General features: G+C 35.1%; 2 protein-coding genes and 1 long non-coding RNA gene across 6 annotated transcripts in view; 1 reads left to right on the top strand and 2 right to left on the bottom strand.

The window, feature by feature from the left end:
* The window catches only part of LOC138701142 (putative fatty acyl-CoA reductase CG5065), a 47,554-nt gene extending 46,982 nt beyond the window's left edge, over positions 1–572 (bottom strand). Inside the window, exon 1 of one of the 2 annotated variants that reach the window (XM_069827748.1) lies at positions 475–572. The gene's annotated coding sequence lies outside the window, so the exon portion shown is untranslated. The remainder of the gene's footprint in view (positions 1–474) is intronic. The other variant, XM_069827749.1, reaches the window with a different exon arrangement.
* The window catches only part of LOC138701146 (uncharacterized), a 228,951-nt gene that overhangs the window by 53,087 nt on the left and 157,844 nt on the right, over positions 1–18,020 (top strand). The gene's annotated exons all lie outside the window — the stretch shown is intronic.
* LOC138701141 (putative fatty acyl-CoA reductase CG5065) overlaps positions 10,166–18,020 on the bottom strand; it is a 55,770-nt gene continuing 47,915 nt past the window's right edge. For all 3 annotated transcript variants that reach the window (XM_069827746.1, XM_069827747.1, XM_069827745.1), the window contains 2 exons: positions 17,425–17,556; positions 10,166–12,439 (listed from right to left, as the gene is read on the bottom strand). In XM_069827746.1, coding sequence (XP_069683847.1) covers positions 12,253–12,439; positions 17,425–17,556 — 319 coding nt within the window. In that variant the 3' untranslated portion in view covers positions 10,166–12,252. The remainder of the gene's footprint in view (positions 12,440–17,424; positions 17,557–18,020) is intronic.

Genomic DNA, 18,020 nt, shown 5'->3' with positions numbered 1-18,020 from the left:
GCCAGACATTTTACTTTATCAAGGAAGAGCCTCACAAAATGTAAAATAGTAGGACATGTACTGCGAAATCCTGACATCTGGTTACCCTATTTAGAGGAGAGGTGGCATTTGACATGTGGCTATAAAGCTATAGGAGAGTGTTAAGAATTCTATACACAGCTCATGTACAAACGATGAAGTCCTTATGTAAATGGGTATAGAACATGAAATATTTTTAGATATAAAACGAAGAAAAATAGCATACCTAGGACACATTCTATGAAGCAGATATCTACCTCAGCTCATTGTAAAAGGACGAACTGAGGGGAGACGGTGAGTGAATTTGCGGCAGATGTCTTGAGGGCTCAAAATACAATGGACAGATTTACAAGCAGAGGAGCTATCCCGGATAGCTGAAGATCCTTTATGTTTAGTGAACGTAATCACCAATATTCGTGTATGAATACGACAGTAGAAGAAATGATCGTTACGTACCTTTCTGCACTAGTCTGATAATAAGACGAACGGAACCACTTTTCCGCCAAAGCTGTCTGCAACAGAATGTAGTAGAGGATATTCGCGTAGGTCGTAGAACCACAGCGAGGCATTAACAAAAAGTCTTTGATGACGCAGTGGTCAACCTTGAAAGTAACAGTTTTATTAAGAAATACCTGGGATATGTAAAATGAACTTTTTGTCCTACACTGATAATTATCAAGTCATAATATTACAATCTCCCAGAAGATACTCGGAGGGTGATACTTTTCCGTGAAATTGTTAATGCACATAATGGAGAGCTTTAGAAGTTCATAATGCTATTTGACGTACCGTCGACTGGGTATACTTTACACAAGGGGGGGTAACTTTACACATTTCTAGAAAAATGGTGTATAACAGCTTTAATAATGGCACACACTTCAGTCTACTACACGTATGTGCTGTTGTCACGTAGAATCAGTTCCACGGAGTTGCTACACATTGTCTGTAATGTGCTGTCTTCTAAAGATTTTTTCTAGAAATGTGTAAAGTTACCTCCCTTGTGTAAAGTATACCCGGTCGACGGTAACAGATTTTATATTGAATTTTTAAAAAGGGAAGTCCAGCTTCAAGAGCATGCTATAGTAAACATTTAATATAGACTCAGAGTTCCTTATTTGATATCGCCTGTGTATTGAGTTATTTACATTTCTTGTGCGTTTAGCTCAAGACGTCTGTAGCAGGAATAGAATTTTATTTAGTGTCGTTTTCAACTGCAGGGTTATTCAGCGTCGAAATTCAATTCGGGTAAAGTATGGTTCACATATTTCGCTTAAAGCTTCCTTATCAGGGACAGAGTTTTTTTACGTGACGTAAATGTGGCTGTTCTCGGAAAGTATCGTAGTTTGTACACAGTGGAAATAATATAACTATGCAGATTTTAACAGCTCATTCCTTGGATAGAGTACAACAGAAAATGCTGATAATATGTTAGTCCCAAATTAATACTTTTCCCAGGGAAAAAATTCCCCAATTATTAACGTACTTAATTTAATTAAATGGAACTTATTGAAATTACAAATTATGTACAGCCCCTACCAAACGTGTAAGGATACCTCTCCATAAGTGATATTTCAGTCCTGTCTTTATACTTATGTGAAAACCCCTGATGTTTATACAGGGACCAAATGTCTGTGAAAAGTGAAGTATTTACTCCAAGCCAAATCTGTCTATCTTCCAAACTATGGATTATATAACAATTTTTCTGTTATAAACTTTATTGAAAAATTACATAAATTTTGTAGGAAAAAAATTAATTACTCCAGAATGGATTGATTTAGATCAGTGAATTTTGGGATAGAGTTAGATATATCTGAAAGACTTCTTGTGCAATTATTGCTTCTTGTTTAGGGAAATTTGTGATAGTTGGTGCAGGTATTGTAATCCAGATTGTTTTTTGTTTCCTTTAGGACAAATTTCCATTTTCTAAAATTCTCTTTAGCTTGAAATTCGTGGTAAATGGACACAAGTCCGCCACTTCATTTACATAATTACATTTGGAGTAGTAAACGTTGGTAAATCAGCTTATTCCCACCATTTTTAGTAATCAGCTGTGGAGTTTGCTACACGTGTGAAAAGGTTGGATTTCTTCCTTGAAAAAAAGAATGAAAGTAGCTCGAAATTGAGTGAGCATGGACGTGAAGTCGAAGATTATTGAGATGTGAAAGAATGACTGGAGATAATATCTAACTCCATTCCAAAATTTATTTATCTAAGTCAACTCATTCTGGAGTAATTAATTTTTTTCCTACAAAATATGTAATTTTTCAGTAAGTTTCATAACAGACACCTTGGAAGATAGACATATTCGGTTTGCAGTAAAAACTTCACTTTTTCCCTGTATAAACAGCAAGGGATTTCACATAAGTAAAAGAACAGCAGTGACACATCACTTATGGAGGGGTGTCCTTAAACTTTCGGTAGGGGCTGTATACATATTACAAATATATTATAGTTGGCCAGGGGCGAATGCTAGTCACGAAAGTTAGGCTTGCTCTTTTATTCATAGAGGAAGATGGGAGGATATAATAATTCATAATTAATAAAAATAATCAGACCCACATAAATAATTTATTTTATAATTATGAAATCATTATGAGTCATGGATCATATTCGCTTATGAGATGTAGAAGTTCGATATAATATAACAAACATGGCCACAAAATAGTTTATTTAGTTTTTTTTTTTTCGACCCTGCCAACCAATGCACATTGTTGTATTGAGCTGCACTGAACGAGCGCACATATTCTCTATAATGTCTGTCTTCTCTTGAATAGTCCTTCGGGAAAATGGATTTAATAATCAGGTTTCAATGACACACAATTCCGAACTCATTGAAATACTTCAAATTAATGTTTAAGAGTTAATAATACATTCAGCAGGTAGCATATGCATTCCGCTCATACAATTACATTGCACTCGCAAATCACAGCACATTCCCGCTGTCAATACTGCTCTGTGTAACGTTAAATAGTCGTTGGTGTAGCTCTCGGACCAGAGCTTCAAACAACACAACAGAAGCATGTGCGTCTAGGACGGACAAAGGAGGAATGCACTTGCGCGCGCATCATATTCTCGCTGTTTCTACGTCTTTTCTGTAGCTCCGAGAAACGAGCAAGCGTTGCGATACTTGCAGTGTGCAACCTGCGGATGGTATTATGCCTATACAATATTTCAAAAATCAAAATAAATTTTAATGTACGTAATCCCATTTTGAGAAATAAATATTGGGCTTGCGCAGCAAGCATAGCATGCCCTGAGAAATCGCCCCTAGTTCCCACCCTAAGGAGCAAATGCTCGTGTTTGGGGCAGTCCCGGTTACATAGTATAATCACAGTCTACTATATACAGTCACGAAGCTTGAGTTTTGAGGGTGCTAGAAACAATAGACTGTGACGGTTCTATTTTGCATTGCCTGTAATGAGGCGATATTAGCGATCCTAGTGGTGAGCAACTACCTAATGTTTGCATATTTACTACGTATTGAGCTTCGCGACTGTATATACTAGACTGTGGTATAATGCTAGAAGTTGAGTGATGGAAACACAGACACGAGGTCCTGTTTTTAACGTCCAAAAATTTAATGTCCATTTTCTTATGGCTGTTACATAAAAGTCCACTAAATTATGACTATAAATATATGTCCAGTTAATTATAATTCCACTATATTTTAGTTCAAAAACACAAATTTTATGTCCACTTTTTACGTCCATTGCATGAATGTTCAGTACATTATGTCCATCTAAAATTTTTATGTCCATTTCACATAACCAATTGGCTATTCATTTCCTGCTTCACCTTCATATAACGTCAAACGATAACTAATAGCTTTAAGGTGAATACTCGTACTGATGTTACCCCCTTCTCTGTTGTAGTTCTAATTCTGAACAATCTGTTCCGCTGTCTTAAATGTATCAAGTACGATCGTTTACTGACACAGAGAGTGTGATGATTAAGGATTATAGGATTGGATACGAAACGAATCGTGGCTTTTTTAATTGGAATTCTCCCGGCCATTCCCTGAAGAGACATGGGAAACCATACAAATTTTAAGAAGATTGGGAATTTCTGGACTGCTCTTCAGAATGACGTCATGGTAATGACTCATTATTCTTAAAAAAAATCCGTCGTTTTTGCCCGTGTTTGAATGCTCTAACCCCGGATCTCAGGACAAACATGGGAACCACTATCTTACAGAGAATAACTGAACTTGAGTCATGTTTGCTTTGTTTCTTTGCTTATAATTTTCATAAGTCCACATATCAATTCTTCAAGTGTGAAAATCCCCACTTCCTATTTGTGTACAGCATGCAACTTGATTGTAAAGGCTATGTGTGTTTTGGTGTAACTCAATAGTCATTCACATTTATTTATGGCTTCCTCTCAGGCAAGTACTGGCATGTTTTAAGAGCGACAAAGTTTTGTTATTAGTCTATAATAGGTTACCCATTGATTTTGTTTTGCTTTATTATCAAAAAAGGTTGTGAAAGAGAAAGAACTGTCTTGCTGCAAAAGTCGGTTTTGAGAATTTAGCCGAAATACATCTTTCCAGAATATCTGAAACTCTACTAGAAAGTGGTTTTGGGCATTGTGTCTTTATGTGTACAGTGATTTCTTTTGAGCTGTTGCTAGGGTCAATTTATCCTGAAATGATGCAGTAGATATAATAATTTTTACTAAAAAATTAAGGTCACCGCGATGGTGTAGTGGCTAGAGCGTTGGACTTATAATTCTGTGAAGCCGGGCTTGATCCCCGGCATACCCACGACTTATACGAGAGATAATAAATATCATTATTTTAAAAACAATATACTTTGCATACTTCCCCTCGATATTGAGTTTTGGGATAATGTTCTGGGGAAATTCTACAGATAGTAGCAGTATATTCCTAATTTCCTACTACAGAAAAGAGAAATTGAATAATAATAATAATAATAATAATAATAATAATAATAATAATAATAATAGGTGCAAAATCTAGGGAATCCTGTAGGACCATTTTCGAAAAACTACAAATAATACCTATGGCTTGTCAGAATATTTTTCATTAATAAACTTCCTCGTATGTAATCGTGAAAACTTTGCACTAATTCAATAGCTTATAGCATAAATACGCGTCAAAAACGACTTTCCATCGGAAAGTCTATCGTGCTATCAAAAAGAAGTGCGTTATATGACAGTAAACATTTTTAATAGCCTCTCTATGCTGGTAAAATTCATGTTTTGGGAATAATAAGTTAATTAAGTAGTAAAATATCGCTGCAATCGAAAAGTATTGGGAATAAATTTGAATAAGGAACAAAAAAAAGTTTCCTTCCTAGGCAGAGCTCGAACCACGAAAGTCTTAGTTACCAGTCTGTCGTGCTCTGGAGTGAACAAGGCTCTGAAATCAGTTACAAGGGTCGGTCCGTTTTTTTTTTTTGCCACTACTGTACATGCTGCTGATGGCAGTATTAATAATAGTAATAGTAATAATAATAATAATAATAATAATAATAATAATAATATACTCTTAAACAATTAAAATAACTTCACACGCCATTTTAATTTTATTTATTTTATTTATTCAGACTATTTATTTTATTGCTAGTAAGTTTGAAATGAATACAAGTTAATACAATATAAGATTGCAGGTACAGTATTTATTATTCTTTATTTTGGTAAATAATTTTTTCGCTTCTGCTAAATTAATTTCAACCGGCTTTAAGTTTTAGCAAGTCGCCAGTTAGATTTGATTTTAGATGAAGACGAAATGACCTTGGATTAGTGTATGTATAAGCAAAAATCTAAGTTCAGTTTAATTGAACATTAATTACATTGCCTGGCCGCTGGTTAACTATTTATACAACTGGCTCTTGATTGATTAAATACATGAAACCGGCGTAAATCTAGGATTAGGCAAACGTCAAAGTGGCAACTGAACGAAAATGATCTCTGCCTTACTCGGGGCGAGGCGACGACCTTCACCTACTTTCTTACATCAGCCCAATTCTAGTGCCCTCTGCCTTCTGAAGGCCTTCAACGGATTAAGGTTGAATCATACCACACACCTCTCCCTTCTCTTACCTGTCTGTATCGTATGACGTTGTGCTGTCACTATAGCTCAATCCTCGGAAGAGTGTATACAGCGTGTCTGACTCAAGCCGCTCATAAATCTTGTTTTAGGCATTCCGAACAACACGAATAGCGGTAGACACTTTTCGCCGTTGAAATTCCCTTTAGTTTTAATGGTTGAAAACAGCTAAAATAATAAATAGATATAAACGGGTTAACTAATTAATAAATTGATTGTTACGATGCATTTGAGTAAAGAAACATTAATTTCTAATACGCGGATCAATAGTTAATGGCTCTCAGCTTGAGTAATGACTTCTATGAATATTTGTTCTCTTCATACTCTTTGATTTCGAACTCCGATTTCAGATGATTCTAGAAGGTTGTAATTAATACTAAGATGAATATATGTAATCTATGCAACATCTTATGAACCAGAATGTTCTACAGCAGTAGCTATGAAATCTTGAATTCTGCCTTTGGTAATCATTCACGGTTCGAATCTCTGAAACTCGTGACAGCAAAAATAGAACGATAGCGACAGAACAATTGAATATAAGATATTCCAGCAAGCAGTAGGTCTATACGTCGACATGGTCCAGCTTCATGCTGGTTGTCATGTAATGTAGACCATTTGGCGTGTTATAGTCTGAATCCAACGTTTTTCATGGTCTATTGAGGTTGTGACATTTTAATGGTAATGTCGCTAGAAGTAACATACTCAAAATTTATTTAAATAAATTGTGTTAAACTATACACTGTATGTTCTTTACAGGTACCTTCTTATTATGTCATTTATTCCGAATGAAACAAAACAAATTAATGTGAGGGATTGGAGATAACTTACACATTAAGAAATAAGTTAATATAAGAAGAGCAAATGACTCGATAAAACACTGTCCAATGAAAAAAGCTACTATAAGAAACGTTGGAAAGCATAAAAAAATAAATAATTAACATTACAGATTGACTTTACATGTTTAACATAAAATTATCACACAAAAACTAAAATTCGTAACATTCACGTGATGATGACGGTGGACGTTATACACACCCCTGATTCTGGCTGCGAAACCATTAAATACCTCCCACATGTCTGGACTGATATTTCGGCTGCCTAAATAAAATGAACGGCTTAATTCAGACACCTTGTACAACTATGAGTAGATTTGCAGGCTTGTAGAATACTGGTCCGATAGTTTTGGTAGAATACGAAAATCGACTGATATGTTCGTAGTATTGTCAGGAAAGAAAGTTGAATGCATGTACAGGAATCGAAGTATTTTTTTTATTTAATTCAGATTACAGAATCATGTAGCAACCAACGAAATGCCTTTGTATGATAATTTGGGCTTATATGAAGGATATCAAATAGGTATTTAGCTAGAAGTTCCAAACGTGTGGAAAGAATTTGTGTTACTTTTCTGAAACAATTACAGACATTTTTCGTATTTTAGTATTCCCTTATTAGAAATGGACTTCTGGAATACGATGTTTCTGGAACTCGTGAAGATCCAGAAGTTACCAGAGTGATTGCATATTACATTTCTATAGGAAAAACCACATTATAGCTTAAATTAGACGAATTAATCATCTATTTCATTTAATTAGAAATGAGATATCAACGTTAAACATTTAAATTTTTAGAATTGATGCTTTGGGTCGCTACAAAAGCGTTTATTATGTAACTTTCACTGTTAGAGTGGGTTTATTTTATTTTAAATCACAGCTGTATAATTGGATTTAATGTTCAAGTTAACTTCTTTTTATAATTTTGAATTTATAGTTTAATTGATTTACTTGTATTTTGAAAGTAATAATTTAAGTGTTCAGTTGTCACTGCATTATGATAAATCGATACGCATTATTTGCATTTGTCTTCCTTCTTGATAATTTTTGTACAGTACATTTTCTACATTTCACATTTACGACGCATTCTGAAGACTTCTACTTGAACACTCAGGTGCTGGTGTCCACAGAAATCCTTTATATTCACTCATTTAGGTTCTAAATCTTTACTAGTGAAAGCAGTAAATAGTCTCCTTAAGGACAAATTCTCATAATCAGGACGTGAATCTCATGATTTGTAGTCATTAATACTGACCTCTAGACCACGAAGCCTATATTTTATAGAATCTGCTTATTATATCGTCATTTTAATAGCATCGATAGATAACTTCGCCTGTTGTTTATGCAACTTCCAGAGCCTTGATGTATCTAATGTTGCATTGTATCCTATGAATGCTACGTATTCTACACTGCCATTAAATTTGGTATTCTATGGTAGTCTACCGCAACTTTACATCTCTATGTACAACCAAAGTTGATTATCACTCTTTTTCAATTGTAGTTTGCAGAAAATAATGCTAACGCAAATTTCTTTGAAGTTACTGTCACTGTACGCCTATTTACTATTTTTGAATCGTGCAGGACTGAAATTTACCTCAAAAGTTCATTGCGTTTTTCGTCGTTGATTTCTCAAATGAAAAGAAAATAAACTGAAGCTATCACCACTGGATTTCAGGTGTCAAGGTGATCGATGTGCATATAAGCGGTAGCTACAAGATAAACAAAAAAGCAGCAGTTGCAAAATGACAGCATCTGTGCACGAGTATACGTTGTTGGGCAACAATCTGGGCAGAACGTCTGTCAACATAGGATATTCATAAAGAAATTCCTCCCGACGCCCGTGTATGGTAAGCATTGCCTGTCACTTCAATCTATCTACAATCAGGTGCAGAAGTCTTCTGAGAGGTTGTCAAGCATCGAAAACCGAGTCGGTCGGCCATTGGAAGTTATCACGGAGGCAAAGATGCAACAGGTTGGCGACTTGATCCGAGGAGACAGGATGGAGGGGACGATATGCTAGGTCGGATGGTTAGAGGTGATGAGTCTCGGGTGCATCATTATTAGCCCAAGACAGGGTTTACATCAAGCCGTCAATGATACATTTGTGCAGAGGTGTCGCCATCTTGCAACTGATGCTTCTTTGTTTTACTTATTGGCACATCAGGAATAATGCTGTCTAACTGTGATAGCTTGAGGCATCTCATTAAAATGTACAGTAGGTCTCTACTTCAATTTGTAACATACTGCCTTTCCCTCGTAGTACTTCGTTCCTCTACAGCAGTGGTCGACATTTCTTGACTCGCGAGTCAACCCCTTAATACATAAGCCATCACTTATTCATTCAAAGTTAAGCAGTTCGGGTTTCCTTCTCCCTCTAACTTTCCCTTTGCTGTGTATTGCGGGCTATATTTTATATGACGTAATCTTTGCCGACCACTGCTCTACAGGATATACAATAGAAATTGATTAGACAGTTATAGAATTATATTTAAACAACAAATCTAGCTACCAATGAGAATATTTTACTTGACGTTACTTTATTCGTTATACGTTCTTCCTTACCTTGACATAAAAATAGAAGCGGTTTTGGCTATGTTGTTTAATTGAAGACTCTCCAGTAGCCTATAAGGATGTAACAACCAAAACTGTAATTCATGTGTCATGAAAAGAAAAATAATGTCAGGGGCTTATTTCATTAGACCTATATTTACTGTCGCAACTGTTTGACTAAACAAGGATACAAGTCTATTCAGTTATTGAACGCAATAATTTATTGTTATAAATAAATGCTTTAAAATTACTTTTTCCATCTACATCACATATTTCAAGAATCTGATCTTACATCCTTTCTCCGATGAGGTATTCATTTATGTTGAAACAAATACTGCAACCAATGATAACAATTTCCTTGACTTTCTTTTGTTTACTTGGTCTTTCTTCCTTAACTGGATGTTATTCTTCTTCTACTTCATTAACCTCTTGTGCTGCTGAGCATCGGGTGCCTTCTTTTAGCCTCTTCACCTCCCTCCTGTCCTTTCACGTTTCACTCCAAGTTTTTCTATGTATTTCTTGCCGGCCTGTTCCTACTCTGTCCTTAATTGGATGTACAAAATGGATTCTCTTGAAGTTAGGAGAACATCGATGATGTAAACCTTTTATAAATTCTTAAACAAATATTGATTTTGTAACGAACACTACGCACTTAAAAGGTGGTTTCATCTCTTTTTCCTGCAAAGCAAAATATATGTTTTCTGCAAAAGAGATTTTATTCAAAGCATGTTATCATGTATTTAAACAAATAAAACTCTATTAAAATCCTTACACATTACAATTGACAATATATTCTACATATAAAATTGAGCCTTACGTCTTGTCATACGGTACATTAGCACCCGGTAAAGTCTTAAACAGATATACGAAAAACTTCATTTGTACAGAAAATAAATAAATTTGCAAATCATTTTCCCACACAAATTATTCAAAACTTAAAAGATAAACCTTGTAACAATAAACTAATAACAATCTATTTAAAATGGCAATTTGATATATTGTAACTGGCGTGCCTAGGTATTCAGACAGGGGAAGCTGTTTTTGTTTGATGTAAGATATTTCTGAATACGGTACGGTACATTACAGTATTTGTAGGCCTACATTTCTTAATACAGTATACAGATATTATTATAGGCGATGTAACAAACTGTACTGAATGATCACTGCGTTGAAATTGTAAAGAGACATGACACTGATGCAAGTAATATAAATGGCGTTGTTATAGTTACCAAGACATTTTTCTTTAGTTTACAGTCGTACGACTAATTTAGACTACAAATTTAACTGAACTTTTCTTTGCATATATTCCTGAAACAATTAAGCTTTCCGTTATTTTCACTGGTCCCCAAACTGCACAAATTTAAACCCTATTGAGTATCTGTAGCATGTCATGAAACGTTAGGTTAGACAGCTGGATATGCCACTATTCTCGTGCCTGCATTATGGATCTTCATACAAAATCCTTTCAGAGGTCTACAAAAATCTTGCGATATCCTTGTTATGACGGGTACATGTCATTCTACGGGCAAAAGAAAGCCTGACAGGGTGTCATATTATAGTGATGGCTAAACGTATTATGTTGATGACATTTGTGTCCTTCTAGCATGTCAATAACCATACGAAATCAATATTCGTATGGTATTAAGTTGGTTTCTGTTGCTATGCAACACATTAAACCCAATTCTTCACGCTACTGCAAACAGAACCCTGAAACGAGAATGGGAACGAAAATACATTTATAAGGTCAGAAGGAAGAAGGAAGGACAATTATCATTATACATTCTTATATTTTGAAGATAACACCATCTAATTCCTATGTCTTTGTCAACGATTCTTAATTATTCCATAGAAAGAGGGAGAGATAAAAAAAATACCTGCTAGTTCTTTTATTTATCGCTTTCAGCTAAGCACTTGATACCTTCTCCACTTAGCTTCCTTGTGAGATATCCACGTTTCAAAACATGTATGCAATCAGCGTTACAACCATAACATAATTGACTGCTTGTACTATGCAGCATAACTTAATTGCAAAATATAATTATTGCCATGTATTGTATACGTGTAAATGCTTTCGTTGTTTACGTAAAATAAGCAAATTTTTTAAAGCATTTTCTACGGTACAGAACAGTATTTCGTCCTTGAAAGACGATTTAACTACGAAACATAGCGATGCGTTTTGGTCGTAGGTAATCAGTAGAAACCAAAGACGCCGCAATATATTCGTATGAAGTTGTTTATTTTCATCATAATAAAGACATGAATCCTTTGTGTGGTCTACGAAAAAAAATCACTTCCAAAGTTCTCTATCTTCCCTGTTATCCAATATATGCTGAAGCTCTTCCTTTTTCCGGAATATCTTTTCTCGCTTTTATTTATAGTGTACTTGGTCTTCGCGACAATCTTTTTTCCTATTGCTAATTTCAACATCAACTTTGAACTCACTTATCTTATACTTCTTCAGCATACTCCAGCAATTTTATATTATCTTTTTTATTAACGATTGTAGTTCGTGATTTTCTCTTACTGTATAATTTCTGATTATATCCCTTCGTGTAATAAAACACTGCAATACAATCAATAAAAAAGCGCCATCAATTAGATGTTCTTTCTTATATAGAAAAAAAAACAAGGCGAGAACCTAAAGCACCATCTAATATTCCTACAAGAAATCCCAAAAAATGTTTAACAACTGCATTGGCATATTATTATATAAAATGATTCCCTCGTGTCTATATACTTATGAAATCAAAATATCACTTTTTGCTCACAATTCTAGAGTCTTATTCACTGAAATGAGCTCGTTGTAGAACTTTCCAAGTCTCGAGGTACCAATGATCCCACTACCGGCAGATGCTGCAACATCTCAGTTGAGTAGTTGAGTAGAACTCTGGCCGACTCTACATATTTCAAGAGCAACCAGACCAGGAAGCTAAAGAATGCAATCCTTGTAATGCAACGAATGCAGTACAATCTGGAAAAAAAGAATATCAAAACATAATATGATTCTGAGTTAATGTTACTCTATGGCATTGACGGTAATATCTTTTGGAAAAATTTATCTTTTCCTTCATTACATAGAATTTCTATTTTATGTTCTAATATACAGCTTGCCTACCGGTCTGAAGTTGCGTTCGGGCGCGGGTTCGATTCTCGCTTGGGCTGATTACCTGGTTGGGTTTTTTCCGAGGTTTTCCCCAACCGTAATGTGAATGCAAGGTAATCTATGGCGAATCCTCGGCCTCATCTCGCCAAAATATCATCTCGCTACCACCAATCTCATCGACGTTAAATAACGTAGTAGTTGATACAACGTCGTTAAATAACCAACTAAAATAAAAAAAATCTAATATACATAGTGTTTCAAAAGTGGTGGTCAGTAATTTACAGATGAAAAGTACAAACTGAAAAAAGCAACAAAAACTCTAATAAATATTCGTCCGCAAATTAACCATTCACGTGATATTCCCTTAGGCAGAGGAGGAACTGTACCGTGGCCTCCTAGATCACCGGATTTAAATACAATTAAATTTCTGTGTTTGGGGTCATGTAAAAAGTTTGTTTTCTACTCCTGAGGTTAACACACTTCATAAATTGCGGTTTGGATTGAACGTGCCTTTCAGCAAATAAGTAATGATCCAGGGACTGACCGAGGGGATTCGCAGCTCACTACAGAGAAGAGCACAACGTTGCGTTCAGAATCATGGGCAGCATTTCAGACAGTTGCTCTAGGTGGAATCAGTAAAGGATGTCTGCACGTCTGCTCTTAGTCAGCGAAGAATCTCAACAGAAAATGTACAGCTGTCAAAAGAAAAAGTGGCCGCTCTCCTGAAACAAAGTTCCCTTCGGGTATCTTCGCTACAATTCGGAGACAGGCGATGTTACATGTTGTTGGACCACGTTGCCTGATATCTACAGTTATAATTGAAGTATACTGTGTGTTATTCGATAGCATAATGGTAGCGTTCAGGCCTCTTATTCATGAGGTCCTGCGTTCGACTACAACCTCGTGCTTTTTATGTCCTTTTTTGTTCTGTTTTTGAGAGAGACAAACTAGACATAATGGCTCCTTTCTCTTTTATGATTATTTTAGTAATTAACATCAGGTTCATTAATATATTATGCCATGACTTTATCATTATGATATTGTGGCTGCAAATGGAAAGAAAAAATATTTTATTCTCAATAAAAATATCTTTCGTGGCATAAACAAAACAAATTTACTGGCGTCGGCCTTAAAACATTCAAACAATTAAGCGTTCAAAAAACAAAACAAAAAGCCACAATTCAATATTTAGTCTATCTTCCTCTTATCTCGATCATCTTGCAGTCGAGTGGGCATGGAATTGACTAGTCTTTGCAAATAGCGACTGTTCTTAGACACGATATTCCAGGCATTCTGAACATACACACATAAATGTTCTGTCCATGATCAGGTCTTTCATTGCAAACCCAGCAATCTCCAATCTTTCCTATTTTCTGCCTTCCTCTTAGTCTCCGCATATGATCCACATATCCTAATGTCGTCTATTATTCTTTTCAACCAGAGACCCAACCAATTCCTTTTTCTCTTTCTAATCAGTTTCAGCATCATTTTTTCTTCACTCACTTTTTCAAACACAATTTTATTTCTTATTCTGTCTGTCCACTTCACACGCACCGTTCTTCTCCACATCCACATTTCAAATGCTTCAATTCGTTTCCCTTCATTTCGTTGTAATGTCCATGTTCCTTCCCCATACTCCACACAAAGCACTTCACTAGTCTCTTCCTTAGTTCTTTTTCCAGAGGTCCGCAGAAGATCCTTCTTCTATAAAAAGCTTCCTTTGTTCATGTTTGAAGTTTTTCTTGGGAAGGATAGGCCTAAATGCGGTAACATCCCGTTGCCTTCCGCACACCACTATCTCTTTCGCATCTTATTAAATTCCAGGGGGCCCAAGCGTGGAGATGAGGAGAGTGGATTTGACTAATTGGGCCCTCCGGACTTCACCGAAAGTCACGGCAAGGGTTAAATATTAATTCTATCAGGATGTTTGACCCGATCAGAGACCGGGAAATCTCAATTAGCCTTTACCCCCCCACATCCTGGACTAGCTTCTACGAATCATCAGAAAATCTTAGAGTGTGATTGGGCCAATTTTTTCCGAAAATGTTTCCACACTTTTGCCCTCGTAACTCAGCGGACGAACGTCGGAATTTAGATGTCAACGTCTCAGGTTCAATTCCTTGTTACTCCTTTTCATTTTATTGTGGTTCAAGATAGTATAATGTAATAATACAAAAAGAAAAACTAATACCAGTATTATGAAACTGGATTTTTCCAAACCTAATATTAAATTTATGTTATTTATATCGCTAAAGAACGATTACAATATAAATAACTTGAATATTATTTATACAGTATCACTAAAGAACGGTAGCAGAATATAAATGATAAATATCGGTTTGTTTAATTAATATATTGCGAAAGAACAATAACAATATAAATAACTTGAATATTGTTTTATAATGCTAATGAAGGAAAACAGAATATAAATGATAATTTGAATATCATTTACATCGCTAAAGAACGATTAAAAAATAAAATGAAAACTTGAAGAAGGCCCGAACCCACGACCTTTGAATCATTAAACAAACACTCTACCGCTGGTCTACGAGGCGCAGATATGGAACACTTTCATAGTTCCGGAACTGCTTGTACAAGCACATGCATCGTGTAACATCGCCGCGACCCGAAGTGGACTTTAAAAATATTCGCTGTTCACGAGTGCGGCCACTTTTTTTTTGACAGCTGTACATTATGTCAAAACGGTTAATTTGCGGCCAATGTGTATTGGAGCTTGTTTTTTTTTTGTTTGTTTGTTTGTTTGTTTTTTTTTTTTTTTTTTTTTTTTTTTTTTTTTTTTTTTTTTTTTTTTTTGCTTGGGTTAGTTTATATCTGTAAATTATTGACGATCTTTTTGAAATGCCCTGTATTGACTCTGGACTGGTGAAGTTCATTGTAATATTAGGACAAAATATATAATATGTGAAGCATTGTTGGTTCAACGAAAAATCTTAATTCTTATTTGTAAATTGTGAAACTAAAGTTACAGTTAAGGTTATAGCCTGCTACTTCTTCTAGTAAAAGCAGTTATTAAATAGTATTATTCAGAACAATGAGATAAATATAAAAATCCAGACTCTTATTCTTCTACGTGACCTACTACTAGCAACAAGAAGCTTTCTAGCACAATTTTAGTCTAAAGAAGATATAGGCCTACCTACTTGCAGACGTTGGTAAAGATACTTTTCGGAAAGAGACTAGAAATGTTGAAAGCTTAGTCGCAATTTTTTAGAGACATCTATTTTACAAGATTCATTATATGTGTAATAATTTTATTTTTAGACTAATAAAGTCTATATTAGTCTCTTTAGTGTAGTTATTATTTCATTCGAAAAAGTTTGGGCATTAGCGAGTGAATTATTCTGTGTATATCGTCGTTGATTTTATGAAACCTTCCATGTGACAGTATAGAAAATAATTTTTCATGAGGAAGAAAAAATTAATTAAATACTAATAGGCCTACACTGATCCTCGATGATGTCATTTATGTTCATCAATCATCATATTTACCAACGTTTTCTACTGAATTACTTCATATTTTTATGTAGGCCCGTTGATTTTTAATTAATTTTTTCTTCCTCCTAAAAAATTATGTTGTGTACTGTCACATAGGAGGTTTTATAAAATCAACGACGATATTCACTTTAACAATGTATTTATGATGAAATAATTATTGATTTGGGGAGAAAGTGATACATACTGTACATCTTATTTCCTTGTCTTTGCTTCAAAAAAGAAGAATTAAAATTTTGTTTGTCAAAATCTGTTGATTGTCCAACACATTTCATTTTTTTTTTTTTTTTAGAATTTTGCGTCAACTCTGTTGACCTTTTTTTTTTTATAAAAATCGTTGTAAGTATGAAGATTACATAATACTACGCGAAATATATTACCTCTTTGATTTGAACATACATTACAAACAAAAAAATATGGGCAAATTCATTGTTCATATTATGTATTAGGTTTATACTGTCAGTTTATTGAAAAAAGAAAATCCGGAATTAAGTAGCAGTAATATTTTCAGTAAGAGAATTAAATAATATATTTATTTCAATTTCTGCTTACATTTTAAATTATTATTACTTAACTTTATGGTATTATGTTATGCAACTGGAAGTTCCCCAAGCATAAGCATTTGCTCTTTTGGGTGCAAACTATAGATTTTTAAATATGTACAGGTCTGTGTAATTTGTAATTTCAATAAACCCAGTTCACTGTCCCTCTATACCGCAACAATAAAACTCTACTTGGTACCTCTGATTGAGGTTCTGGCTTATATATACATCTATTATCAGGCAGTACATCTCACTTGACTATATGTGTCAGAGGAAGAACAGTTTTTGTATACATTTGAAGTCTGACTAGTGTAATATATAGCTAATAGGCGATGTATGCAATGGAAAGGGGAAAGAAACTGACCACCCTCCCCCATTATCTCCTGGCCTAGTTGCCTCACAAGTGGTACCATGTCGGTATCACTTGTGAAGTTCAGACCTGTCTTCGGACAGTTGACTAAACAACAAGGCTAGTTGCTTAGCATTACCAATATATTGTTTTATCGTTCATGTTTGTTTGTTTTTTTACTTGGTTACTTAACGACGTTGTATCAACTACTGAGTTATCTAGCGTCGATGGAATTGGTGATGGCGAGATGAGGCGAGGATTCGCCATATATTACCTGACATTCGCCTTATGACTGGGGAAAATCTCGGAAAAATCCCAACCAGGTAATCAGCTCAAACGGGAATCAAACCCACCCCCGAACGAAACTCCGGATAAACAGACAAACGCACTACCGCCAGAGCTATACCGGTATAATGTTTATATTAATTCGACATTTGATGTTGACTTACATAAAAAGAAGCCTTCTTGCTTTAGGAAGGGATGACAACGGCTCCTTCACGCAGTACTGTCTGACTCCCAGTACAGCGTGCAGCAAGTATTTGTCCACGTCATAGTCGGTATTGGTGACGTAGAATAGTTCCCTGAAATAATTAACAGTATTTATCACTCATTTTACCGCTCCATTATATAAAATATACAGAAAAATTAATATGATGACGTAAAAACAATATATTTTGAGATGTTGACGAAAATGGTTGCTATCAGCAAATTGGATTACTGACATAGAAATGGCAGAGTGCCATAGAAAATTATTGATTTTATTTCCAAGAACGATCTCTGTTCCTTTTAGATTCATTAAATTTATAATCACTTCAAGTGCGAGATCATATCGTGACTGTTGGGAATGATACATTATTGATACATATGACTTCCATTTTTCTGCCTTCTAACGGTCAATTCTAACATGTATACTTCCGACGTGTTTTCATCTACCGGCATGTACCCGACGTTACAGCTCCTGAACCGTTATTCATATGTTTCCGTGTAGTGGCCATGTCTGAGTAGTCTGCAGAAATATCCACAAAGTACAGCTATGGATTCAGGT

This window comes from Periplaneta americana, chromosome 6 (genome assembly GCF_040183065.1).
Source record: "Periplaneta americana isolate PAMFEO1 chromosome 6, P.americana_PAMFEO1_priV1, whole genome shotgun sequence".
Classification (NCBI taxonomy): Eukaryota; Metazoa; Arthropoda; class Insecta; order Blattodea; family Blattidae; genus Periplaneta; species Periplaneta americana.
Note: the sequence above shows the minus strand (reverse complement) of the source record. Positions and strands in the feature narration are given on the sequence as shown.